The sequence below is a fragment of the Drosophila sechellia genome, chromosome 3R (genome assembly GCF_004382195.2).
Source record: "Drosophila sechellia strain sech25 chromosome 3R, ASM438219v1, whole genome shotgun sequence".
In the NCBI taxonomy this organism is placed as follows: Eukaryota; Metazoa; Arthropoda; class Insecta; order Diptera; family Drosophilidae; genus Drosophila; species Drosophila sechellia.
The window spans coordinates 6,035,754-6,061,398 of record NC_045952.1 but is presented as its reverse complement, the minus strand read 5'-3'; the positions used below and the strand labels follow the sequence as shown (position 1 = coordinate 6,061,398).

Here is a 25,645-nt window from a genome sequence, read left to right as displayed (position 1 = left end):
GGTTTTCCTCAGCTCCAGGGTGAGGTGGCCTTATCAGTTGCGGAGCGTCAAACAGTGGGCGCATTTACAATTTACAACTCTGATTGTATAACCGAGCATTTGCAGTTGCCTTTTAATTGATTTTGGCCAGCTGATTGAAAGCTTTTTGCGGAAATCGAATCTATTTGCCAAAGTTGCCGACGAAGTTCTGCAATTTGACTTCCTGAAGTCAAGCCAAAAACCACGATATTATTATTATTATTTAGAAATTAGCAAGTATATATATATAACCATATACTATGCCTCCCCCTTTTTAGTGTCCATATAATCAAATTAAAGCCTCAATTTCCCTAACATGCATGGGCGCACAGTCGACTGCATCATGTATAACACTTCCTGACTAATGAACCTCCAGGCCCGGCAGTTTGGCACGGATTCGGTTCCAGTTTTTGGGGGAGACATCTTCATTGGGCACTGAGTGATACCCACAGTCCGAGGGTGCGGATGAGGGCCAGGTAAGTTAGGGACGCGCTGCCCGAGGTGTGAAAATAGGAAAATGCGCTAAAGAGTCTTCCATTCGACTCCTCTTGGCTGCCTTGCATTTCGCTGAGGCCGCCCATTTAAGTGTCCAATAATTCAATCACATCAAACGTCATGTTGATTGCCGTTAAAGAGTTTCAATTACACCAATTTCCAAAGGCGTTGGGAAAGTTGGGCTTATCACGAGAAATACAGGGAAGACAACAAAGATGGAAAAGAAAAGACGGTTTTCCAAGCAAGTAGGCGAGGTTTTTTCAGTCCAGTTCAATTCAACCGAGGATAGCCCATATTATTTTATTCTATACCGTCGGTTGAGCAGCAAGCAACGTTTGGAATTCAAAATTTCCATATAAAAACGCATAGTATACAAGTTTAGTTAAAGATTTGGCACATTAAAATTTTTTGCTAATGGATATTTCCAAGGTCGAGAGTCAAACGCCCGCCGGAGAGCGTCGATCTGCGAGTCCTGATTATCTGAGAACCCTGCTGCAGGACATCCTGTGCTTCCTGGTCCTGCTCTCGGTGGCCTTGCTAATTGTGGCTGGCATTTTGTTTGTGGTGGAGGACGTAAGCCGGCTCCAGCAGCAGCACCAACACCAGCAGTACCCCCACCACCACCACCATCGCCACATGCGTCCGGATCTGATAGCCAATGACCTAAAAGGATCGCCGATCGAGGAGGCACCGAGGGAGCAAGGTCAAGTCTTCCGACCGCACACATGGATTCGATTCTTCAACTGCAGGAACAAGGTACCACAGCATCAGCAGGAAGAAGTTGAAAGGGAGGCGGGCCAGTTTGACCCACCAAAGCAGGACGATCAGGCTCAGCAGGTCCCATTATATGCCGTTCCAACCTATCACCCTGCCATAGAACATTTACCGCTGCGCTCTGGCGGAGATTACATAGATGAAGCGATCAACAAAAACCCGAATCCGGAACTCCACCATTTTCTGCCCAGTAAGAGCCGAATTATTTGTTATCAATCGCAACCATAATTCCTTGCTTTTCCAGATAATATTATGATCTAAAGGAATATGTCGAAAATGCTGTTTGAATGTCCAAATTGACCGCTTTGCAGCTCCGGACTATCGGGCTTCTCCTGGTAGATTTGTCATTTGATGTTTAGCATAGCCTTTAGTGGGCCATCAAGAACTAAGACGAATGTTTTCGCAGATAACATAATATGCTGAATTGTGCAATAAATAAAAGAACAGCTATACTAATTTGTTTGTTGGTCTTAGTGGGTGATATTCTCTTATACCAAGAGAATTATTAACTGGAATGTTTTATAGATCCCAACCAATTAAAGAAAACCCATTTAAAGAGTCAAAATTGTTATACAATCTATTTCACACAGTTAAATAGATACTTCCTCATATCTAAGCCTATGGTAATGATGGTACTTCAAGCTTGTTAATGATTTCAAGTATGCCAGAGTCGCGGAACCTTTCAATTATTTGCAAGAACTTTAACTGATCCACGACTCTTCAATGGCACACCGAATTCTGGGCCCGAGTCATAACGAGCCACCGACAACAATCTGGGATCTCACAAGTTGTAGATCGACGTAGAAGTGTTGGCTCGATAGGCATCTCGCAGATGCAAAGTCAAAACAAAGCCCAAACCAAACAAACAAACGCAAAACAAAGCCGCAGACAGAAGCTGCGCATGCCCATGATGGGTTAATTGAGGTATTGAAAGCCGCGCAGACGCGACGGCAGACCAAACCAAATGAAATGAAGTGTCTAATGTTTGCATTATCGCGTTCCAAGCGAACAATTGCAGTGACTTCTCGAAGGGCAAGTCCGTGGACGGGGTGTGGATTGGGCTGGAATCCATGCCCGGGGTCGTTGGAGGTCGGAACGGGCCGTGTTCTAGCCAACATGGCTGATAAGTGCAGCTGTATAATTGCCGGGAAGATAAGTTTGGAACATTTGCATAGAACAGCAGCAGCTGGTTAGGAAAACAATTGCACTAACAGCGGTATAAAAGAATATATTTTCGGGCATTTGTTTTGCCATTGGCATGTGGGCGTGGGGTCTTTTATCTTTTTTAATAAAATTTAATTAAAATAATCGGTTCTTAGTCGGTTAAGACCCGGCAAAAAGCTCTCACAGCTAGCTCCTGGGAAATCCATATTTATAGAGAGTGATTTCAAAACACTTCTGGGCCAGAGACTCCGAGAATAAAAGGCTTCGAGCTTCAAGCCCTAATGGCGGCACAACACGAACGGAACGTGCAACTCTGGGACTTCGGGCAACTGGCAGATGTTCTTATCTACGATTTGCTGAATATTTATGAAGCTTTGTTAATTAGGCAGATGACTGGGCCAAGACAAAGTGACACTATTACAATATGCATGCCGGCAAATTTACAGTTCGGCCAAAAGTCTTCCGACGCTGGGAAAGTTCCGCCGAGTTTCGGCCAAACGTGTTCTGCGCCTAGAACCAAAACAAGTTTGTTGTCCAAGTCTTTTGTATTGAATCTCTCGCTTGCTTGCGTGTTTGATATTTTCATTTACTCCTATAAATTGCATAATCTTCAATGACTTAAGGGGTATTTATTTAGCGATGGTTTTGTTCATCCATCTATTGTCTTGTGCTCCGATCCGCCAGTGACACAGATTTATTTATAACTTATTTTCTGTTAGCGACTGAAGCCGGTTTCTGGGCCGAAGAAATGGGTTAGTCTACTAAAGAGTTGGACCTGTTGGTTGATATTGTTCTTCTACAGGTGAAATAATGACCAAATTGATCGCTACTTTGATGTCTTCTAGAAGACATTACCTCTAGCCAACCCAATTAATTTGAATAAATTATTTGGAGCATGCCCAATTTAATTGAGTAGATTAAAGATAATTGCTAAGACCAAACATAATTTCTTATGGATACCTACTTTCAGGCCCCATGCTGGGCCACCTGAAAGGGGAAACCTAAACGCACCCATTGACCACGAACAAAAGACAAAACTGTCTGCCCTATACAAATCACCAATTGCAGGGGAATATATAAATGGATGGATAGTCGGTTGAAATCGATGTTAACGGGTACACGTGTACTCCTCGACTTTGGAGTCTCTCTCTGGGCTGCTTTTCTTGGTATGACTCGTTGGCAATTAAATAAAACATGCCGCATCAGTTGGAGCCGAGTTTTGCAATAGATACCCTCTACCCCTGCTGCCTTCCCGAATTTAGCTTATATAACCATATGTAAATTATGCCAGCAAATGAAGAAGAAATATGGTTGGGATCATGCGCTTTAGAGAGAAACACACCTCAAAAACGAGCTCCCAGAAAAAAAGGGAACTGCCAGCCAGGTCCGGGCTACTGTCCATCTCAGGCCAAGTCAAATGCAGAGGAGTTGGCCCCGGACCCCAAAAACGAGGACCATGCCCAACAATAGCTGGACTGCAATTGAAGCGCAGCCATTGACAAGATAATTTCCTGGGGTGCTGCATGCAATGCAGTAAATCCTACATTTATACCCTCGCTAAGGGTATAAGACCATAGGTACTTCCTTTCAAAAGTATTTCATAAATGTTACGTTCTAACAAAAATAATAATCTATTGTTAAGATACCGAAGAGGTGGTCAAATGTGAGAAACTGAAAAATTATTTATCGATCTTTTAAGATGTGCAACAAATTCTAAAAACGTAATTAAGTGGCAAATCATAATATACCTTATTAATTCTTATCAGTTAGGGTAACACCGTTTCGTCACAGGCATTTTCCTTTACATATTTCCTTCCTCCTCCCAGCAGTTCGTCTTCGTTTTACAAATTGAACAATGCAAGAAAAAGGAAAGAAAAACTTTGGCCACGACTCAGCCGGCAGAAGCGAACAGAAATTGGCTAGTTTCGCAGACCGCGTTAAGTTGACTGACTACCAATTGTTGATGCCACGATGCCTGGGCTACTATGCGAATAATTTCAAACACAAACTGCCGCCAACAGCCAAGAAGGTTCATAATTATTGGACAACTGAGCGGCTGCCGGTGGGTTGTGGCTTCTTGAAATGTTGCAACGTGCTACCGTTTGAACGATGACTACAGGAACTGAACGGCCACGTCGTCGTTTTGGGGCAAGAGTGCAAAGTGACGGGTTAAATAGGATTTGACTATTTTAAAAAGGGTTTGAGGAGCCTGGCCAATTGTTTCGTTTATGAAGATTTACTACGTTCAAATTAGCCATTTGTTAGGGCCAACCACATAGCTGATTCTGGAGTGGTTCATGTGAAACAGTGACCAGATTTCAACCTAAAAGCTACCTTTTAATGGTAATAAGCTCCCAAAAAGTAAAAGATTGTTTTGATTGACAGACCAGAAGAAACCCCCATAACAAATTGACCTAATTGATTGATCTTGAGTATAATTATTCTCATCGCCCAATGGGATAAATTGATTTTGGCTCTGGGTATTTCCGTGAATCTGTGATTTATTATTTCGATTATGCATTGGCCTTTAATGGATATGTTTTTAATTATTTAAGTGTATTTGATTTGGACCAAAAATAATACAAAAAACTACTGCGAATGCACAGAATATCTTCGTGATGCTCTATTGTAAGATAACCTTTTTTTTTACCTACGTTATTTGCACAACAAGTTCACCGCAAAGCACCAACTATTCAAAATATTTGTACACTACAGAAAATTGGTCGAAAGTTGACCAAAAAATTAACTCTTAAGGGCAGCCACCGAAACACCATCACCTTCGCTTGGCCCAAGCGCTTCCAACACCCAATTTGTCTGGCTTTTCGGTGGGGGGAACAATGACAATAACCGCATCGTGAATATGTTCGAGTGTGTGGATATGAATAAACATGGTGGCCCGCGAGTAATGTGAGACTTGCATAACCTCATTTGGCGGCTTATGGGCTCGCGTGCTCCCGTGCGCCAGGCTTATATACTTTCTTGAAGTCGGCGTGATATCGTGTACGCAGATATAACAGTGCAGATAGATAGGAAGGTTGTCCGCAAGTGTACCGCGGATCGGAATGGAAGCGTGCGCGCTCCTCTCTAAGTCAGAAAAATGACGGGCCATTACCAGCCCATCCATCCAGTCAACATCATTTCGGTGGACTGCTGAGCGAGTAAACTTTTATGACAACCACTGACCTTTTTGGGAAAAAGACTTGACAGGAAATCGCTGTGGAGTGGCCAGGAAATGATTAATGGCTCTATTGATGCATTCAGAGACCGTCCGAAATATGCCCAACGAATGCGGATTAATCTATAGAAGGCTGTTTGCATTCAAAGCTGAAGGTTTATCCACAGTATTCACACCTTGCACAACCCACAAATCAAACTGGGAAAACTCCCAAATTATAAGATGAGGCAATGGAACTATAATTCTTCCCCCGAATTATTACCACTGAAAGAGCAGGGCGTCGACAAAAGCCAAAAGTTGAAGCAATCGAGCTTGGTTCAATCCAAGATAGATCCCAGCAAAGTAAGCAACGTTTGCTGCAATTATGGATCAATTATATGAAGTTGACTACTGGGAAGCAGCGCCTTCAGTTTTGGAATTTCGCCAATGCAAGGCTCACGATTTTTTATTTTTTGGCAGCCACCAATTGTTGGCAATTTGAATTGTTTTTTGTTAACATGCAAAATTTAAGTTACTTAAAATTTTATCTGCAACAGCTGCAACTCGAATACCTAACAAAACATTTACATTTCATCCCGCTTGGCTAGCTCCTCCACAAGCTTGGCACTTTGGGCCTTGATTTGTTTTCGGTTGGGCACATTGGCCATGGTCTTGTTCTCCTGCAGGATGTCATCCTCGGGAGCATTTGGAGCCTGCTCTTCATTGTCCACGGGCTCGTACATATCTAGGCTGGCCAGGAAGTCGGCATGGTATTCCTCGACATTTCGTTTGATGGTCGCCGGTTTGAGCTCAACTGCATAGGCCTTCATCAGCTTGTAGATCTTACGCTTCACCATATGCATTATGTTATCAACTGTGGGCAGAGTGGGTTAGATTACTGGCTACTTTTTAATTGTGGACGTTGCTCAACTATTCTCCTCGAAAATCTCTGGGGCAGCGGCCCTCATGTTCAGCATTTCGAATTTAAGCAACGGGAGCTTCAAGTACGAGTTGGGATACTGGGCACGCAGTAATTTGGGCTGGCGATCAATGTGACGCAGGATCTCCAAAAGATTCCAAATGCTTACTCTGAAATCAAGATGATTAAAAACAACTAGGGCAAATGCTTGCTTATTTTATAAGAACTAAAAAAGCTACTTACCTTAACAAAACATATGCATCAGCTCTGTTCTTAAGATGTTGCAAAGTATCTTGTTCGAATTGGATGTCATTCTGAAGCGTTTTCTTTAGGTCCTTAATGCGCTCCAAGCGACTAAAAACCAGGTTAGAATGGTTAGAAAATTGTTAATGATGGAGTTTTTTACCTACTTAATCTCTTCCTCTGAGAGATTGTTGATCAGCACTCCTTTCAAGACACTGGCGCACTTCATTTTGGTTTCCAGCATTTCATGAGCCAACATGTCATTGACAATCATACGATGCAGCTTATCATTGTTGTCCACCTGGCTCTTCATTCTGGAATATACATGGTTATAGATGGCATTCTTATACAAATACAATACACTACAATTACACACCGTGGATAAATTTCCTTGGCCTGCGAACAGAGTGTTACAAACTTCACCTCCTTGATTGTCTTTTCCACAGCCTTTAGCTCCAGTTTTAGGATCATCATGCTCTGAGTTTCCCGAACATATCGCTTCAGATTCGTCGTAGGAGCCGCCTCCTTGGGCTTGTTGAAATTAACAATCGATGTACCTGCCGGCTTCTTCAAAGCGGACAGCATTTGCAATTTATGCTGCAGGTTTTTCCGGGATTTCTCCTCCATGTTTCGGAACTCATCGTTCAACTCCTTGAACTTCGCGATCGCCGGCATGCCCAGAAAGAGGATATGTTTGATGAAGTTTGATTGATCATCCATGTCACTGCTCAGGGAGCGCAAGATGGGTTCATAGAAGATCTCGTCATGAACGAGCACCTGTATCATCTTTTTATAGGTATTGTTGATCGTCTTGATCGCCTTTAGGCGCACATTCGAATTTTCAATCTTCTTTAGAAAAACTCGTGACTTCAGCTCCTCGTCGAGAATAAATTCGTTCTGGTACTTGATGCGATTCTGCAAAAGTGCTCTACGCAGCTATCACAATAAAATTTTAGGTAACAGTTAAAGAAAAATTAACAAAGAACAAAAATGATATTATAATTATACCAACCAGCTGTTCCTTGTAATGCTGCTTCAACTGATCCAAGCGAAACTCCAAACGATCCCGCTCCTTTCTCATCACAAAAGTTCGCTGATTGATGTTGTCCACGACCAAGTGAATTGGCATCTTCTGGTACAGTCTCTGCAGCGGCTTATGGTTGATGAGAAAGTTACGGATCTTATGGGTATTGTCATTGATCAGGATATTCTGCAATTTTGTGCGACCATCGCGGCATTGCAACTTTAAGCGCTTGTTCTCTCGAAAGTACCGCTGGCGATTGGCCTTCGACTCATGGTTCTTGAACACCAAACGACGCGCTGTTCAGTATATTTCTATCTTTAAAGAGCTAGATATACGCCAGAAAGATACATCTTACTCAACAAGTCGGTCATTCCCTTGAACTGCTCGGTTAGGGAATTGGGGGTCCATCGCTCATCAACCATCACATGCTGATGCACGTACGACATGCCAAAGAATCCATGAAATCTCAAGGAGCGCGGATGCACGGGCTTGGGGGCCAGGACATCCTTCTCCCGGTTCTTGTCCCGACGTGGTATATAGGCCATGCCTCTCTGGCGCAAAGTACACGGCGGCATGTTGAGTGGTTAGTAGCTTTGGGGGCACTTCGCTAAAAAGATGATATGATGAAGCCTATTGCACCTTCGATTCTCGTGTGGATGTGATCAATTCAAGAAAACTATATGTTTGACACTATCATAGACGCCGACTCCAAAGAATAATACAAAATGAACGAAATATGTTTTTGTTTTACACATTTATTTTGCACTAACATTTCATTTCTGTTTTGTTTTAGAGTTGGGTTTGTTTCAACATAATTTGTAATAATACACAATATATTTTACTCCTATTTTATGAGAATGTGTGCATATTACATACTCGAGTAGTTTGCATTTCCATGAGATTGGATCGAATTGTAAGAATTCATTGCGACAAAAATGTCATTTATATTCTATGCGTTCTTATTCATTTGTAATAGGGGTTCTTTTTATGAGAGAGAGTACACAAACTAATAGAAACGTAGTAACACTTTGATTCAAACATAAATAGTTCTTAGTTGTAGATATTCTGCATTCCACGATCGATGGTTATCTACAAGATACATTCGATTTGGTAAGCCAACCCTCTAAGCACGCTTCTCTGCAAATTGTCGGCCAAATATGTCTCACTGCCTATCAACCCTTTTACTTCGATTCATTAGAATCATATTCAAGTGGTCGCAATTTTCTAATAATTTTAGTTCTGCAAGTTCTAAACGTATGCGTCGTGTAGACAGTAAGTGTAGTTTTAAGTTAGTTAGTCCTAAGTATGAGTATAGTTTAGCTCAAACACCAGCGTATATATATTGTCATAAAACATTTTTTTGTAATTTTCGAGTGTATAATTTTGCTAAATGTACATTGATTCGAGTTCGGGGCTTTAGGTTTACATTAGCTTTAGCTTTAATGAAAATTCCATACATGATTGTTTGCATCTAACGATTATTGCATTTGCGTTGTTGTTTGCCTACGAGAGTTGACCCACCTATTCCAAAAGTAGGACATGCCACAAGTCCTGGTCAACCTTCTTATTTGATTTCTCCACTAAATTGTTGCCTACTTTGGTGAGCAATAAAATTGCATTTTGGCTGGTGCAAAAATATAGCGTACTTTTCTGCTTATGTGATTAATTTTGAAGGGTATCAGCGAAAAGCTGACGGTGTTGCTTATAGCTACTGCTATATAATCTTGAAGAATTCATGGCCATGGCGGACCGGCGACTCCCACTAATGGGAGTTATAAAGCGACAGAATTTTAAGCATTTGGAATGTGAAGATAGTTGAAGAAACCTTTGAACCATCAAAAATTACTCACTGAAGGGGGTGGTGGGTTGGAGTTGATGAAAAATTTGGAAGTCAATTAATTTGTTTGATTTTGGCAATTAATTCCAGTGCAGCACAAAATAAAAAATAATAAAAAATAAATTTTTTATATAATTCATATAAATTTTATTTAAACATAGCTCAGCTTGCCGCGTTGTAGGAAAACTTCTACACACACGTCTTATGCTTTATATACACATTCTTGAAATGAACTATGCACGTATATGATGTCAGTTTTGTATCGAATACTAGAAGCAATTAAATAAATTTCTAACACAACGTACGCACTAAAGTATAACACATATTAAATAAACGTTGCGGTTTTTTTTCTAGAATTTAAACATATTATCAACACATTTTACATCAGCGTTGCTTGAATTGGTTGTTAAATAATACTTAATAATTACAAATGTTTTCGCCTTCGCAAATTAAATTTGGACAAAATTGAAGCTAGTTTGGAATGCATTTACAATTATTTGCCGTTCAACAAATCATAACTTGCTTAACAACACTTTAAAACGTATAATAGGTATTTAGTCACAAGAAATGACTAAAAATAACAGAAAAACATTGATAGACGGATTAAAATATTGCAAATGATTACGTTAAGCTGTGCAAGCACTTGGACTGCGTTTGAAAATATCATTTCTGAATCGGTTTCATGTTCGTTCGATCTTCTGCTTTGAGACAGTTAACATAGTTCCACTAGATAATTCAACGTGTATGTTTTTAGTGATTGGCGTAGGACACAACTACAGGTTTTGTAAAGACTTATCTTAAAGTTCATAGGTATATTTCACATAGGCTACTTTCCTTTAGCTATTGATGGAAATTGTTTCGTTTTTGCTTTTACCTTCTCTTCATTCGTTTTAGCATAGTATATAAATTGGTGTATACATATAAATAGTCAAACTTATTTGTTTTCATTTAAATAGTAATAATATAAATATATATATATGTATATATGTATGTATATAGCATTTTTCGTGTTTTGCTCAATGTTCAACATTATAATATAATTTTCTTATCTGCTTCCGTTTCATTTGTGTTTGCTATTGCTGCTGCTTTTTCCATAAACTTTATATATGTTTTCTGTAGCATCGTGTAAACAGTTTCAAGATCCTAATTTCCACTTCCACGTTTATATAATATATAGAGCTATTGGTTTATTTAATATTTCATTACGCATTTGTGTCTGTGAGTGTGGTTTGATGTTTTCCGTCTATGAGGTTAGAGCGCTTAGACTGAGTGAGTGAGTGGTGAGAGTGGGTTGCACGTATGAGCTCCTTCTGGACCGCTTATAACGCACCAAATGGGTCGAGTGGGACGCCTTTATTGCTGCCATTCTGCGTTGGCTGGATGGGTTGCATGATGCCCGTTGCATTACTGTGCGGCGCCGCCATCATCGTCGGTGGCACCCCAGTCAAAGGGGCTGCTGCCTGCCCCCCCATCATACTTGGCTGTCCCATCACCGGCATTCCCTACAAGAGTCGTTAAAAAAGGCGTTAAAAGCGAATATAAAATGTCTGTTCAATTGAAATTCATGCACTGGAGGAGGGAATACTTATTAACTGCTATGACAGACGCAATACTACAAAATCAGTGGCAGGAAAATAGTAGTCGTTTGGGCTTATAGGAGGGGGGCCGCCGTGAGCTTGGCAAACAGTTGCTACATGGAATCATACGGAAGGTGGTGAGCTCTACAGACAAGTGAAATAGTAACTCCATTAAGAACTGAATGTCTACTAAACTTAAATATGTAGATTTAAATAATAATTTAACGGATACGAATGCAAGATAGTAATGCAATTTAGTTCAGAGACGGTGGCCATAGAGGAGGGGCATGGAAAACGCTTGTTACTGGTCACCAAGTGGGAATTGTTGGCAAGTTAGAAGGAAGTTCGTGGCGTATAGGTCACATTTATACGTTATAGTGCTGTAGATGATAGAAGTTCGATTGTTAAACGAAATGAAAGGAAATAAAACTAAAAGAATTTCTTGATTTAAGGAAAACGGCAACTCAGGGCAAACCCAAAATTATATTTATTTATAATCTTTCATTCTGTTTGAGTAATTGTAATGGTTTCTTGTAATGTTTCATTTCGTTCGTTTCGGCATCATCTTACCTGCATATAATTTGGCATTACAGGATAACTAGCATGTATATACGGATGATTGATTGTGATTGGCGCAGGATTTACGGTCATGCCATGTGCCTACGTATTGCATATTGGTATATATATAGGCATATTGATAGAATATATATTGATATATCACAAACACACATACACACACACACACAGACAGCATTAGCACAGGCGCAGCGTGAGTGGTCATACGTGATTCGTTTGTTGTTGTTTGTTTGATTGGATTCAATATATATTTAGTTGTGATTCAATTTGATTCGGTTCGGTTAACGATTTTCGATTTCGATTTTGCGGTATGCGTTGGGATAGTTGAGATATAAAGCAAACATAAAATAAAGAAAAGAAAGAAGTTGATAGTTTATATATACTCCGTTAAAATGCAAATTAAAAATTCAAATAAAAGAAATTAAAACTATAAAATGGAAATATGTGTCTTGTCGTATTTGGCCTGCGTGTTTGTGTTTGTGGAGGCATAAAACCCACCGTCGTAGCCCTTCTCTCCAGGATGCCCTAGTGCTTATGATCTAGTGCTGTTTGCTGTGATTCTGCAGTTTACGGTGGGGTGTGTGGAAACTAGGGTCAAGGATATGTGTGGACAAAATAAAGTTAAACTTACAACCCGCACACTTGATTTGAGATTTGTTTTGGTCATCCAATTTGCAATTATGATATACAAAATTAAAAAACACTTAGAAATTGAAAGGTGATTGACACGATGAAGACATATTAATTATAATAATTTACTTTAAATCTTATCAAGACAATTTTAGGCAAGCTAAAAAACGGTCATACAGATCAAAAATGTAATGAGAACCAAGGAAACCAAGTAGCTCAAGTTGTAAATTTATACGGATTGTGCAATTGGTAAATAAACATTAATTTTGATAATATAGTTCACATTAAATTAGGTAAAATAGTGTACTTTACATAAAGTGTAGCCTAAGGTGTTGGGTGACACAAAATTGTTAGAAAATGATAGGAAAAAACAATGCATTAACATAAGTAAAGAAATGTGTCGTTTGTTTTCTTCTCTGGCATTGTTATATTTCTTATTATTTTTTGTCTCTGCTTCGGCACAAATTCTAGTGTATTCGAATCATTTGTTTTAGTCACTTCTTAAATTTGAACAAATTCGAGGCAACGTAGATTCTTTCGATTGGTATTCATTGTTTTTGAGTAGAGTAGAGTTCGGTAGACAGAAGATTTAGAGTAGGCAAAACTCACCATTGGACGATAGCCAGCACCAGTAGTAGCCGCCATTGGTTGGGGTGTCCAATTAGCACCTGGTTTCGCTGTATTTTTAGGTGAATTCCATTGCACGGGTCTATGAGAATAATGGGGTAAGAGAGTAATGATATATAGACGACGTCAATGAACACGGCATTTGAATTTTGGATTTTTTTTTTTGGTTATCTAAATAGATTTCTGCGTGATTTCGAACCATTTTGTGGATGGATATTATGTACACGTATGGAACATGAATATGGAAGGGTCAGTTCGGAATGGTATTGGATCAATGGTAAGGGATCATCAAAGGATCGTGTTTCTTCGGAAGTGGAACATGGCTTATCAAATTGATCTTTAGTCGATCGAAATCGACACGATTCAGTTATCTACTGCGAATGAACTGGAAGGGATGTGACAACATGGATTCTGATCAACATTCTGGTTTGGTTTGGCTTCGCTTTCGAACGCACGCACACACAATCGTCAGTTTACTGGCTCGATCTACTCACTTTGCACTTGCCGTTTTGTTAATATTTAAGTTATCAACGAGTGACATTAGTGAACTATCCAAGTCGCCGGTTATTATCTTTCCAGTGCCAGCCGGTGGCTGCTGCTGTTGCTGCTGGTGCAGTTGCTGCTGGGGTTGCTGCTGGTGCTGCTGCTGTTGTAACGCTAGGATCGAACTGCTATTGCTGGAGTAACCTGCGGCGACAACGTTCATTTGATTGCTGTTGTTGCTGGCCGAGGCCGGCTTGAGGACGTCGCCCAAGGCATCGAAGCCTTGATATGTTTTTACAATTCAGACGACATGGTTGTTTGGGGATAGCCATAGCCAATGCACCGTTTTTAGCAGACATTTATACACAGAGACAAACACATTGGTATATATATATGGTAGATATGCATAAACAATGAAGCCGATGAGCCCAGGGGATTGGTTTTGATGTTTGTCGAGTTAGCGTTGAGTTCGATTGCCGTAGATATTCGATATTTCGGTTTTAATTCGTTTATAAGTTTTTTTTTTCGTTTTGCCAGCGTAATCATAAAACACACAAATATGTTTTAGCGTTTTGTTGAGATTTTATGTGTACAATATGTATTTGTGCCACCAACATTAACATGATACAATGTAAATTTGTTTTTAGTTTTGATATTTTGATTTGATTTTTACGTTCAGTACATAAGAACATAAGAGAGAGAAAAAGAGAAAAAATAACATTTACAAAATAAATAACATGAAATTGCATTGTATATATAAAGATTTGGGATTTACAGATCTCTAATGATTTTTGAAATATGTAGGATTAATAATAGGTTGTTATTTACAAACACATGACAGACGTAAGATTATTTACAAAAGCTACCAAAGCAGAATAGTTTTTTGGTCATGAAATATTTGCGTTTTGTTTAGTGTTATTTAAGCATTATATCATAGTAAATAAGTCCTGATAGTTATGTTAAAAGTTTAGTGTCAAATAGCAAATGGATAATTTGACTCTAGAATTAGTTGACCTGAATTCAAAATTTTTTAATTTAAGCGTAAATCAAAAGAATATTTATCACACAGTTATCACTTGAAACACACATTAAATACTTTTTTCCAAAAAATAAATTAAAACTAATTAGACAACAACGCAGCATTCTTGTCAATTACGAGACGAGTTTATATTCGATTGCAGACAGTTCAACTTTATAAAATAGCTACAAAACACGAGCAGACAACAGAGGGAAAAGCGTGTTCTGTTTGGTGTGGATTAGCATCTGTGGCACTGGGCGCAAAGCTCAGGAGATCTTGGATGCTGAGATAGAAAAGTCAGTGTACGCTGCAGCACTACAAGCCACTGATGGATCAAGCTTTGTACAAAAACAAAGCACGCGGAGGAACATATGCGTGTGTTTAATGGGTTTGTTTTCGTATTCGTTTTGCGGCGAGGAGCTGCTAATCTTCACCTGGTGGAAACTGAGCTGCAGACATGGAAGGTGGCAATATCGCTTGCTGCTGCGGCCGGTGTTGCTGCTGCTGCTGTAGTTGCAGCTGTTGTTGCTGCTGCTGTTGCACATATAAAGCCGCTTGCTGTTGTTGCTGCAGCTGCTGATCCATGAAATTGATATTGTTGCCAAAGGGCGCAGCAACAGATTCAGCAGCGAGTGGGACTTGGGGCAACGACATATCATCGAAAAATGGATTTGGCAACGACGTCGAAGCTGTGTAAAATTTAACGCAAACATTCAGAGGATAACGATTAAAATAAACACATTAAAAAATAAAAGGAAATTAATAAAAGCCCGAATATGATTCAAAAACTAGCATTGAGGAATACAGGTAAGGAATAGGGTTTCTAACATCATCACGCATATTTCTGATCCGGTTTTAAAAATTCCTATATATATGCAACAAAGAATTTTCTTAACTTTTTGTTTAAAATGTTTAAAAAGTAAAAATCAATCAGGCATATTAAATTACATGCTACATTTATTTCAGTATAATTCAAACACACCAAGGTTGGATGATAGTACTAGCATTGTTATTGCCTTTACCAATTAGTAAAATTAAAGGAACCACTCCGATTTTCACTCAATTTGGAATAGTTAGTAAATCATAAGCATTTTGTTAGTGACTGCATATTAAGTATTCAAATATGTATTCTTAGGCTTAGATTGTAGCTTGCAGTTAGGAATGAATGAAGACTGTAGACTATTGAGTGACTTACCTGCCGGTTCCGTATTACCAAACACGGATGAGAAATTACTATCGGAAACGAATGCATTTGTAGCAGCAGCGGAGGAAACTGATGCGCCATTGAAACCTATTTTTGTTTGTTTTATTTTGAAATTTGTTGGTGGTTTTGTCTCAGTTTAGTTGGGTGTAGTGTGGGCGGTGGACAGTGGGCGATGGTCGTTGGCGTGTTTTGGAAGATTTGCGATTGGTTTGGTTTTCGTAACCGAGGAGTTGTTTTCGGTATCGTTGTTGAAGATGTTGTCATTACAGTTTCAGGTTGGAAAAAAACAGTGATGAAAAAATGAAGAGTAACAATACATTAGACAAGAATTTAAAAAAAATCAAAACTTACAAAAAGAATTATGGTAAATAATTAAATCGATACAAAATATACCATTATGATTTCAGTTATGGATAATGATGCATGAAAACTTGTGCAAACAGACGTCTAAGCTGAAGTGATAGGAAGACAGACAAAGGGTGAGGGGCGTCTAGAGCGCCTATAAAGTGCGCTCCTCATTGCTCTGATTTTTAGAGTACGACAACATAAATACGTAAGATCACTACACTTACACAACGACTGTTACCTATGTACAGCACAAAATAAATGTAACTCATATCGTAATCGCTAAACAAGAACTTAGGACGAAATAATAAGAAAATTATAACATGCTACCATTATTATGCATCCACAAATTATTGGCATTGAGTGCAGCACCTGTGGCTCCTGCAGCAGCTGCTCCGCCGCCGCTGGCGTCAAACATGTCCGCGAAAGGATTGCCCAACTGCAGCAGATCGTCGGAGGCCTTGGTGGCTGCTGCAGCAGCAGCGGGCTGCGCCGACGCGGCACCGAACAGATCAACTATCGGCTGGCCAGCCTGCGCGGCTGGCGGCGACGATAGAAATGGATTTGTTAGTGCAGCGCTAGCGCCAGCAGCACCGCTGCTAGTGGGCGACGACACCTTGGACTAACAGGCAGATAGATGAATTAATTAGTTTGTGATTTATACGGATAATGCTCACAATGAACTCACCTTGTATTGGTTCATAGCGGCCTCCTCTTCGGCCAAAACCTGGGCTTTAAGCTGCTCGTCAATGCCGTTGGTGGTATCAAATTTGCTGGACGCAGCTGCAGTACCAAATGCCGAGCTGGTGGAAGACAGGGCAGATACAGCGGATTTTACATTACGCTGATTACTAATGTTTCCCAGCCATCAAAATCAGGTGCAACGTAATAACCAAGGAAAATCATAGAAAAACAAAAGAAAAGAATGTCAAAAATATATCGCAAATAATACATTGATACATTACATCTTTATACAATAAGAACTAAAATAATTCGTGAACTATCCATTATTCCTTGCCAAATTTTACATAATTTCTCTTATTATTTTATGTTGCATTATAAAATTTGTATAAAATGAAAAATTACAAGTGGTTGTTAGTAGGAAACCAATGATTAAATTATGTTAGCATTTAACAAATAATAGAATAATTATAATAATAGATAGATGTCGGAGTTTGATTGCTTAGAATTAGATCAACAAACCTTGATGACTGTGTAGGAGTATTAGCAGCGGATACTTTTCGACCCTCAAGCGTGGCCAAGTGCTGCTCCAAAGCATCTAACAACGAACTGGGCGCCTTGGTCAAATCGGGTATGTCACCCTTGTCAATGCCCACATTCTGGAAGCGAAGAATAAGGCAAATGAAATTGATTTATAATATATATATATGAAAACTCTTACCTCAGCCACTTTTAAGAACTCTCCAACACGATCCATGCGCACTAAGAACTTTTTGTAAAGATCCAACGCATCGCGGGCATGTTTCTTGTTCATATCGAAATATTTTTCAAGCAAATTTATGATGCCATCATTGTAGCAAGCAAACAATCGTATGAGATCGCGGAACAAGAGCATAAAGCTCATATTGATGACGCCTGAAAAATATGCAATTCGTTATAATTTTACAATTTAATTTGGAAATATATATGGTACATACCATTGGACAAGTCATTGGATTGGCAGTCGAACTCCAAAAGTGCATCCAATTGTGCCTGCAAAACTGGCAAAGTCTTTAGAAGTTTTTCCGCGTTCATGCTGCGTAGCGATCCTTCCTCTTTGCTAAAATGATAGATTGCGAAACAAATCCATCAGATGACAATTAAATGTGAGCTGGCGTTACTTACCCACGTTTGACCTTGCAAAAGTCAAAGGCCATGGCTCGATAGGAGAGCGATTTCTCATTCAAATACTTGGCGTAGCGCCGAATAAAGGGAGACATATCGTAACCTGTTGATATGGCAAATTATAGTATAGGTCTAATATAGGTCACACAAATTTTGGGCAATGCCAAATACGAAACTTAAGAAGAATGGTCTTTTGGTTAGTTAATTTCGCTCTAAATCATAAGTAAAACAAATTTTAGTAACAACCAGTAAGGAATTCAACGCCTCTAGCCAAATAAGGAAAGTTGGAAAGTAGCTTCTGTATAATACTCACCCATTCTGCCACCAGGAACGCCCATGCCACCATCTGTATATAAGGTTCATATTGTTTGATTTTGAATATTTAGTTTGGATAATTGCATTTTTCAGTTGTTGTTAGCCAGCATGTAGTGTGCGGTATGTAGGTCAGTAAGCAGCGCATTTCGGTATTAATATTTTTGGTTTAGAAATTGTTGTTAATTAAATAAAAGTACAAATGATCAAGCCAAACGTTCGCGCAGCATTCGCATGAGTTGAAAGATAGAATGAAAGAGGAATGATCAAAATGTAGGTATTAGTTAATAATTTGAAATAGGTAAATCGATTGAATATAGTCAATGCGTTTGAAACAAAAATTTGGGAGTTTAAGAGGGTGGCTTCGTTATACCTTGTACAGTTCCTTTGTCCAGAAAGGAGCTAAGATTGAATGTAGAATTGCTAGAGGCAAGATATTGCATAAACCGCTGAAAAGATGTAGGAAAAACAATAAGAATGCTGTTAAATTTTATTAAGATAATTATAAATTGCAAATAAAATGGAGGGATCTATTAAAGTTGATATGTTGAAAAATCAACATTTATTTATTTATTTATTTTTCATTGAAGACCACTATCTGTGTGACCAAATAAATATCTAAGAAATAAAACTGAACGAACAGAAACTTAAAGTAAATGTCAATAAGCTTAGTCAGAGGTCAACCAAAAAGAGTAATTCCCCAGAAATTAGTTACCATTAAAGCTAAAAGAAGCCAAATGATAAGAATCTCATGATGTACGTGACCTTTTCATCTGTATATCAAATCAACCAAAATAGATTACCTCAGTTCGAACGCTTAAATGAAAGTAAAAACCTATTTGTAATACGCCCCTAAGCTTCGCACAAACACTAGATACCGATAAATGCACAAATACAAACCTCATTGCCATATGCCATCAGATGATGTGTGGTTATCAGCGACTTGTAGACGACGACCCAGTTGGCATTCTGTGAACGCTCGATAAGTAAATTGGCCAGATGAGGTATCGACACATTCGGCTCGTTTGTGCAGTGCACCAAATCTGAAATTAAATAAATAAAATACCTTTATTATTAAAACGCAAGCACAAAAGAATTTAACATTTTACATTGATTTAAAAAAATAATTTTAAATCCTTTTTTTTAGCAAAGCTTTCTCATCCATACAGTGGATTACTAATTAATGAAGAACGTTTTTTTGTTATTTTCGATTAGTGAAACATTTCCTAAATTTTTTACATACGTTCAACTCAACTTTACTTTTGACTTGATAATTCATTTCCCAAACATTTCTTGGAAAAATCAATCACAAATTCGAAATTACTACCGACAACTATAAGTTAGTTTTCCCAAGATTTAATCAACAGTATATTTTTTTTACAAAAATTCCGTTCTTATAAGCAAAACAACAAATGTTTGCATGTTTGAGAAGCTTGAGCATACTTAAAGAGTCAATTTATCTGTTTTAGAAACCAACAATGTTTCTGTAAAGATTATTATTATTATTATTGTGTTCGCTTGTGAGCTGTAAGACCGAACCACCCATAAATTTAATCATCTTGTTTTTTGCGTCCCATTATCGGTCGCGACTCTTAGTCGTAGTTGGCTTATCATCGGCGCTTTCAGCTTGCAGCCGCCATTCAAGCTAAATACTGACGGAAAAGTGTCGATGATAAGCGCTGAATCCCATTGTGTCTACTATCATGCGTTGCCAGTCGAATCAATTCCCCATTTCGGTTGGAAAGTGTTTGTCGCCGAGCAGAATAATTGCATGGGATTCGAGGGGCGTTGCATATTGCAAATGTCAGAGCAGATGTTCGCCGGCCTTTTGCTTCATTTTGTTTGGAAAAGCTGGCGGGCGCCAGGCCAGTGATTCATTCATACATAAATAAGAACAAATTTCAATAAACAGTAAATGTGGAAAATTGATTGGCCCTTGTAAACGAAACTGGTGAGTTTCTTAACGAGCACAGTGGCCTGGGTATGTCTCTTTATTTATGACAAGAATGTGGAAATCGCTGAGTAGTTAAGCCATTTTGAATGAGTTATTAAGTTAAAATTCGTATCAGCCCCTTTTTGAAATATTCACTGATTCACATATATTTCGAAGATAGTTACAGTGCTTGGATATCAAAAGCTGATGGCGACTTCTGTAGCGTAGTTATCGCTGGTTTCAGTCCATATACTCAAATAAATAAATAAATAAATTTGTCGGGTAACGAGTGCCCACTGTAGTAGAAAAGGGCAGCCCATTGATACTTAATTTTTATAATTATTGCCCACTTGTGTAGCTGGCTTAAATATTCTGGGATCTTTCGAATCGTTTTCTAACTCATTAAGTGTTGTTGTTTCCGTGAACATACAACTGGTTTTATCATACGACAAAAGTTGTTAACAAAAAAAAAAAATGAAAATAGGTATAAAAGAAATACATTTCATGCTACCCGCTGAAGGCTTGTAAAATGTACGGATTTAGTCTTAACTCAGGTTTAATTTATTTAGACTTTTGGTAAGTCAATTGAACACAGCGTTTTAGATAAAGTAATCAACTTGAATAAACAGCATATGTGGCCAAATTTTGGGTAATATTGGAAGTTGGTCTGCGGCAACTGCAATACAATGTTTATGTGGCAAGTAACGCCCCACAATATTGCCCTCTTTTATTCCCATTTACTCGTAGCCATATCTGATGAGTCATCTGAAAAAAGTTTTGCCAACAAGCTAAATAAAAGGGGGTCAGAATGCGAGCTAAACTAGCCAAAAAACCAGATTCCAACGGGAATGTCGTTAAGATATGGTGCTCTTTAGAAGTATTTGCAAAATTCAAACGTGTAAGAAAATCCAGCAAATTAGGGAAGACTCGTGTATAAATTTAACAAGCAATGACACCGCGACAAAAACAATCCCTGCTTTCGTAGGCGTTTTAAGCCATTCAAAGCCCCTACAAACACACGTGCACCCGTGGGAAAGTGACGTAACATTAGAGAGAGAGAGAGTGTGTGTGTTGGTAGAAAGAGAGGGGAGTGCAATCAATGACGAACGGAGTCCACAAACACCAGCAGCTGCGCCACAGATGCAATTGTGGGTGGTGGTATATGTTTGTGGGACTTTGTGGACCGTAATCAGTGGTTTCGTTTTCAGAAAACTTTGTGATTTATCGCACAAAAACAAAAGGCACGTGAAGATGGAGTGAGGAAGACAAGAGACTCGAACTGGTTGCATCTGAATGTTGTTGCTGAATTACTTTTGTAGCGGGTACTAACTGTGGCAATGGTTTTTTATAATTAAGCTACATTTAATTTTTTTTTATTTTCTTTGCAGTATATTATTCATACTCTAGTATATTATTCATTCCACATAGTTTTATCACCATTATCGCTAGATGAATATTGAGTTAATTTCTAAACAGATTTTAATGCTAATAGTGTTTGTAAATTCAAATAAATGGATTTTAAGGCGTAACAATATAACAATAATATTTTTGTGTTGGATGGGTACATTTTCAGAGGTAGCACAAGGCTGAGCCTCTTTTCTCTCTGTGTGATAACAAGGAAATGTAACGGTGATTTACGCAATGTGAGACCGAGGGAGTGGGCAAGGGAAAGAGATAGACAGGGCCACTCACAGTCCAAGTGCTTCTTCTTCGGGCCAATGCATTCCTCCGTGGTGGCCTTGCAAACGGACTTGGCGAGTCCTTGGCCCGCAAGGCTGTGACGGGCGGCCAGCAGCCTGTCGTTGATCGTTTGCCCTGCCATGGTCATGATGAAGCTGTTGCTGTTGTTGTTCCTGCTCCCGCTCGCTGGCTTTTATTTACTTGATTAATTTAATTATGCACCTAAGGAGCTGACCACACCGACACACACACACACACTCGCAAGCAGTACAGAGAGAGGGAGAGAGAGACACACACACGCGTATGGGGCGAGCGAGAGACAGAGAGGTATTGATTGATTGAGAATATTTCGAACGGGAAAACTCTGCTATGCGAGCCTCACGATTAAACAAACGGTAAAGATTTAGTGGTTCCTACGTCACAATCACTACACAATTTATCACCGCGATTTATGCGCTCTCTAACCGGTGCCTAACGCTGAAACGCGATTTTTTAATTCTCTATTTTTCCTCTGCCACAAATCGATAATGGCGACTGGCAAACGGAGCGAGTGTATGAGCAATGTCCTAAAGCGTCCGCAAAGTGGAGCTAACGCGTGCTATCGACTTGAGTTTACGGCATAAGGTGGGAAGTTATCGATTGCCATAACGTAAGCGAATACGAAATAGCTGAAGTTCGCTGTTACGACTTACGAATGAACACATTCACACATACCTTCTGAAAATGAAAAATAATGATTTAGCTCTACGAAAATTATGATATTATAAAAATTGAAAATATTAAGATACAAAATTTTTTTATTTTCATAACTTGTCCCTTTAAAATTCCCCAACTGCATTTAAATAGTAGCTGGATTTATCGGAAGTGTAGCCAAACGTAACGTAGACTATGGTGATGTCAACAGGAATTTTTTGTTTCGAGTAGGCGGTCATACTGGTCATTAAAATAAATAAAATTATACTTAAAAACAGTAGTTAGCACAATCAACAGTCTCGTAATAAAATTGTAAGATGTTGAATGGACAGATTGCACACAGTTATTTGGAGAACTCGTGCACGCTGATCATACCCCGCCCGCCTGTCCTGAATCAGTCCTCAAAGTTACCCCAGCCAGCAGCAGCTGCTGCTGCTTCTTCTTCCGCTGGTGAGGAGTCTGGTCTGGGAGCGGGGTCGGTGGTGGCAGAAGCGGAGGCGTTGCATGTGGATCGCATAAGAAACTGCGATATATTCGTTGACGCGCACGATCTTTATTTCTACGCAGATGTTAAGCTGTACAAGTGAGTCACATCCGGCAATGGCGTGCCCACAATGGCGAAATTCCAGATATCATTACGTACTTTTATTTCCCTTTTCGGACAGATTCCACAGCCGTCGCACCTTTGACTTGCGAGAGCTGAAGACGCTGTTGATAAAGTTCAACACGACAGAGAATCACTACCAAATTTGCCTGCGCTGCCTGCCCGTAACAGCGGGTGCCCAGGAAGGACCCGGCAGAGAAAGAGGCGGAGGCGGTGGTACGGGGGATGCAGCCAAGCAGTGGAGTGGGCGCAAAGAGTACATCGCCGCATTCCTGCACCTACCCACGCTGAGTGCCAATTTGCCGAACAAGCAGCATCAAGTCCAGGAATGGAAACTCAAACGAATCACCGATCAGTGCCAATTGCAGCTCGACGACCACGAGCGCACCTACAAGCTGACCAACAATTTTGGATACGGCTATGCCAGCGAATACAGCGGACCGCTGGGCCTGAGTGAGGTGAGTTCAATTGGTTTAGCTGCTCTTTCGCACACTTAACACGGATGTTTTTCCAGATGGACAGAGCCACGTGCCGCGTGTCGGAGCCACATCGCATGAGCCCCATCCAAAGGCGACAAGAGCGCGTGGTCGATGAGATGAAGCGCTTTTCGCGCGAGCAGTACAAAATAAATTTTGTGGAGCTACAGGTTCCGTCCGGTCACCAGAATCCTTTACGCTACAAACCGAAAATCTACGAGACTTCCATGACCCAGGAACAAGCGCATCTGCTGCACAACATCAGCCGAATGCAGACACGGGAGCAGCAGCCGTGCGACGTTTTTCGGCAAAACGAGATCGATTGCGGGTTGATAAGCATTCTGTTGGCCATATGCTATGATGTGCGGACGACGAACAATGAGCCGACGTGTGAATCGGGCTGGACGCGAAGCATACTGTGCCCGCTTTATTGCTACTTTGAGCAATTCGACAACTATCGGGACGTACTGGTTGCCTTCCTGCGTCGAATGATTACCTACCCGCTGTACCGCAACTTCGAGTTGGGCCGCCAATGTGTACGGGATGCCATAGAAGTTTTAAAGGGCGGTCGCAACTGGTTAATTAACCAGCTGCTGCTAACGCACCAGCAGTTCGCCAGCAGTGATCCCAGTCGCGATAGCTTCAACAACTACTATTTGGAGGACTATATTCGATATGTGACCAGTCCGAGCGCCTGCAGTGATGAGCACATGCGCCTCCTTGCCCGCAACCTTAAGAACGTGCTGATGGACGTAAACAAGCAACACTTGGGCCTGGGAGTGACCGAGATTGAGACTGAGCTGATCAAGGAGCTGATGCAGGAGATGCGCATCGATGCGGGAAGCCAGGGTTCCTCACCGCAGCAGCAGCATGGCCATGGCGATGATGAACTGGACCTTGATAACGATACTTCTGGACAGGAGGACGAGACTACCACTGATGATGACAGCGTCGTAACCGACTCCTTTTACAGCATGGACATGGACATGCGACTGATAGAGAACGAAATTGTATATGAGGATGACGAGGAGGACGAAGATGACGATGATGACGGAGATGATGACGAGGATGGGGATGAGGATGAGGATGAAGACAACAGCAGTTCTTCCACAACCACCAGCAGCGAGGCGGAGGGAAACAGCGTCATCGAGCAGTGCAGCAACAGTGAGACAGCAGCCAGCGCCAAATAAATTGCCACTTATGTCGAGTCCGGCAAGTCCTGCTCCTGCCTTGCCCAAAACAAACAAGCAAAACAACCAACTTAATGTCAAAGAACGGAGGCTAAACAGTGATTACTTTTAAAATTAAAACAAAGTAAAATACGAAACTAAAAACCAAGCCAAGTAAATGATGTAAGTTTACACAAAAATACCCAAAAATAAGAACTTCTTAAATCTTAATTGTACAATAATTTAACGAAAAGCAAACTCAAAGATTTGTTCACGCCAAATGCGAAAAGATATTTGAATATTTTTTCCCCTTTGCTCTACAATTACTTCGATTATAATTACACATACAAGTAAATCAGAACTTTAGCATTTAGTATGGCATTAGAGTACGAAACATTTGAATTTTGAATTCTGAAAAGCGAAATCTAGTTGTGCATTTGTATATACATCTATCGATATTGTTGGTGCTGCAAGCAAAGAAAACAAAATATGAATAAAATAAAATGGAAATGGAAAACAACCTCCAAACTTAATCTACACTGTGGGCAAAAGTCATTAAGGATTTACATGTTAATGTTGTATGAGTGTCTTTTAAAAAGAAAGAAATGAAGTATGAACGAGAATACTAATAAAATGGATAATACATATTTTTTAAAAAACGCGACGTTAGTCATTTACTTTTTTACTGTTCGTATCAACGAAGCTGTCGTTTAAAAAGAAAACTGACAAATAGGTAAGCTTTTTGAAGTAGAAGTTATTTTTCATTACTTACAAATATTTAATCAGTATTTTAAATGCTGTTACTTTAAGTACGTTTGATTCAGAAGATCAGATACTTTGTATCT

At 39.8% G+C, this 25,645-nt stretch overlaps 4 protein-coding genes across 21 annotated transcripts; 2 read left to right on the top strand and 2 right to left on the bottom strand.

Annotated features, from left to right (window-relative positions):
- The first annotated feature begins 800 nt into the window (after positions 1 to 800).
- On the top strand, positions 801 to 1,743 carry LOC6614217. Its single transcript, XM_002038626.2, has 2 exons — positions 801 to 1,477; positions 1,532 to 1,743. The coding sequence occupies exons 1-2, from the start codon at positions 928 to 930 to the stop codon at positions 1,546 to 1,548; spliced, it is 567 nt and encodes a 188-aa protein (XP_002038662.1). The 5' UTR covers positions 801 to 927; the 3' UTR covers positions 1,549 to 1,743.
- A 4,288-nt stretch (positions 1,744 to 6,031) lies between these two features.
- On the bottom strand, positions 6,032 to 8,366 carry LOC6614216. The gene is made up of 7 exons (XM_002038625.2): positions 8,147 to 8,366; positions 7,780 to 8,087; positions 7,144 to 7,703; positions 6,935 to 7,081; positions 6,768 to 6,878; positions 6,537 to 6,694; positions 6,032 to 6,479 (listed from the first exon to the last, which is right to left on the bottom strand). Exons 1-7 carry the CDS (start codon positions 8,364 to 8,366, stop codon positions 6,190 to 6,192), a joined length of 1,794 nt encoding a protein of 597 aa, XP_002038661.1. The 3' UTR covers positions 6,032 to 6,189.
- Positions 8,367 to 9,263: 897 nt separating this feature from the next.
- On the bottom strand, positions 9,264 to 22,479 carry LOC6614215 (phosphatidylinositol-binding clathrin assembly protein LAP). Of its 18 annotated transcripts, none has more exons than XM_032723661.1 (16): positions 21,871 to 22,479; positions 19,146 to 19,288; positions 18,619 to 18,694; positions 18,247 to 18,279; positions 17,934 to 18,036; positions 17,747 to 17,868; positions 17,491 to 17,684; positions 17,292 to 17,428; positions 16,777 to 16,939; positions 16,419 to 16,710; positions 15,735 to 15,830; positions 14,974 to 15,228; positions 13,533 to 13,803; positions 13,021 to 13,120; positions 11,776 to 11,865; positions 9,264 to 11,130 (listed from the first exon to the last, which is right to left on the bottom strand). In XM_032723661.1, the coding sequence occupies exons 1-16, from the start codon at positions 22,004 to 22,006 to the stop codon at positions 10,948 to 10,950; spliced, it is 2,394 nt and encodes a 797-aa protein (XP_032579552.1). In that variant the 5' UTR covers positions 22,007 to 22,479; the 3' UTR covers positions 9,264 to 10,947. The 18 variants fall into 18 exon arrangements, with proteins under 18 accessions (XP_032579552.1, XP_032579556.1, XP_032579554.1 ...); XM_032723665.1 differs by having other exon boundaries at positions 13,533 to 13,725; XM_032723663.1 differs by having other exon boundaries at positions 16,461 to 16,710.
- Positions 22,480 to 22,773: 294 nt separating this feature from the next.
- On the top strand, positions 22,774 to 25,339 carry LOC6614214 (protein SHQ1 homolog). The gene is made up of 3 exons (XM_002038623.2): positions 22,774 to 23,134; positions 23,217 to 23,613; positions 23,670 to 25,339. The coding sequence occupies exons 1-3, from the start codon at positions 22,869 to 22,871 to the stop codon at positions 24,819 to 24,821; spliced, it is 1,815 nt and encodes a 604-aa protein (XP_002038659.1). The 5' UTR covers positions 22,774 to 22,868; the 3' UTR covers positions 24,822 to 25,339.
- The last annotated feature ends 306 nt before the right edge of the window (positions 25,340 to 25,645 follow it).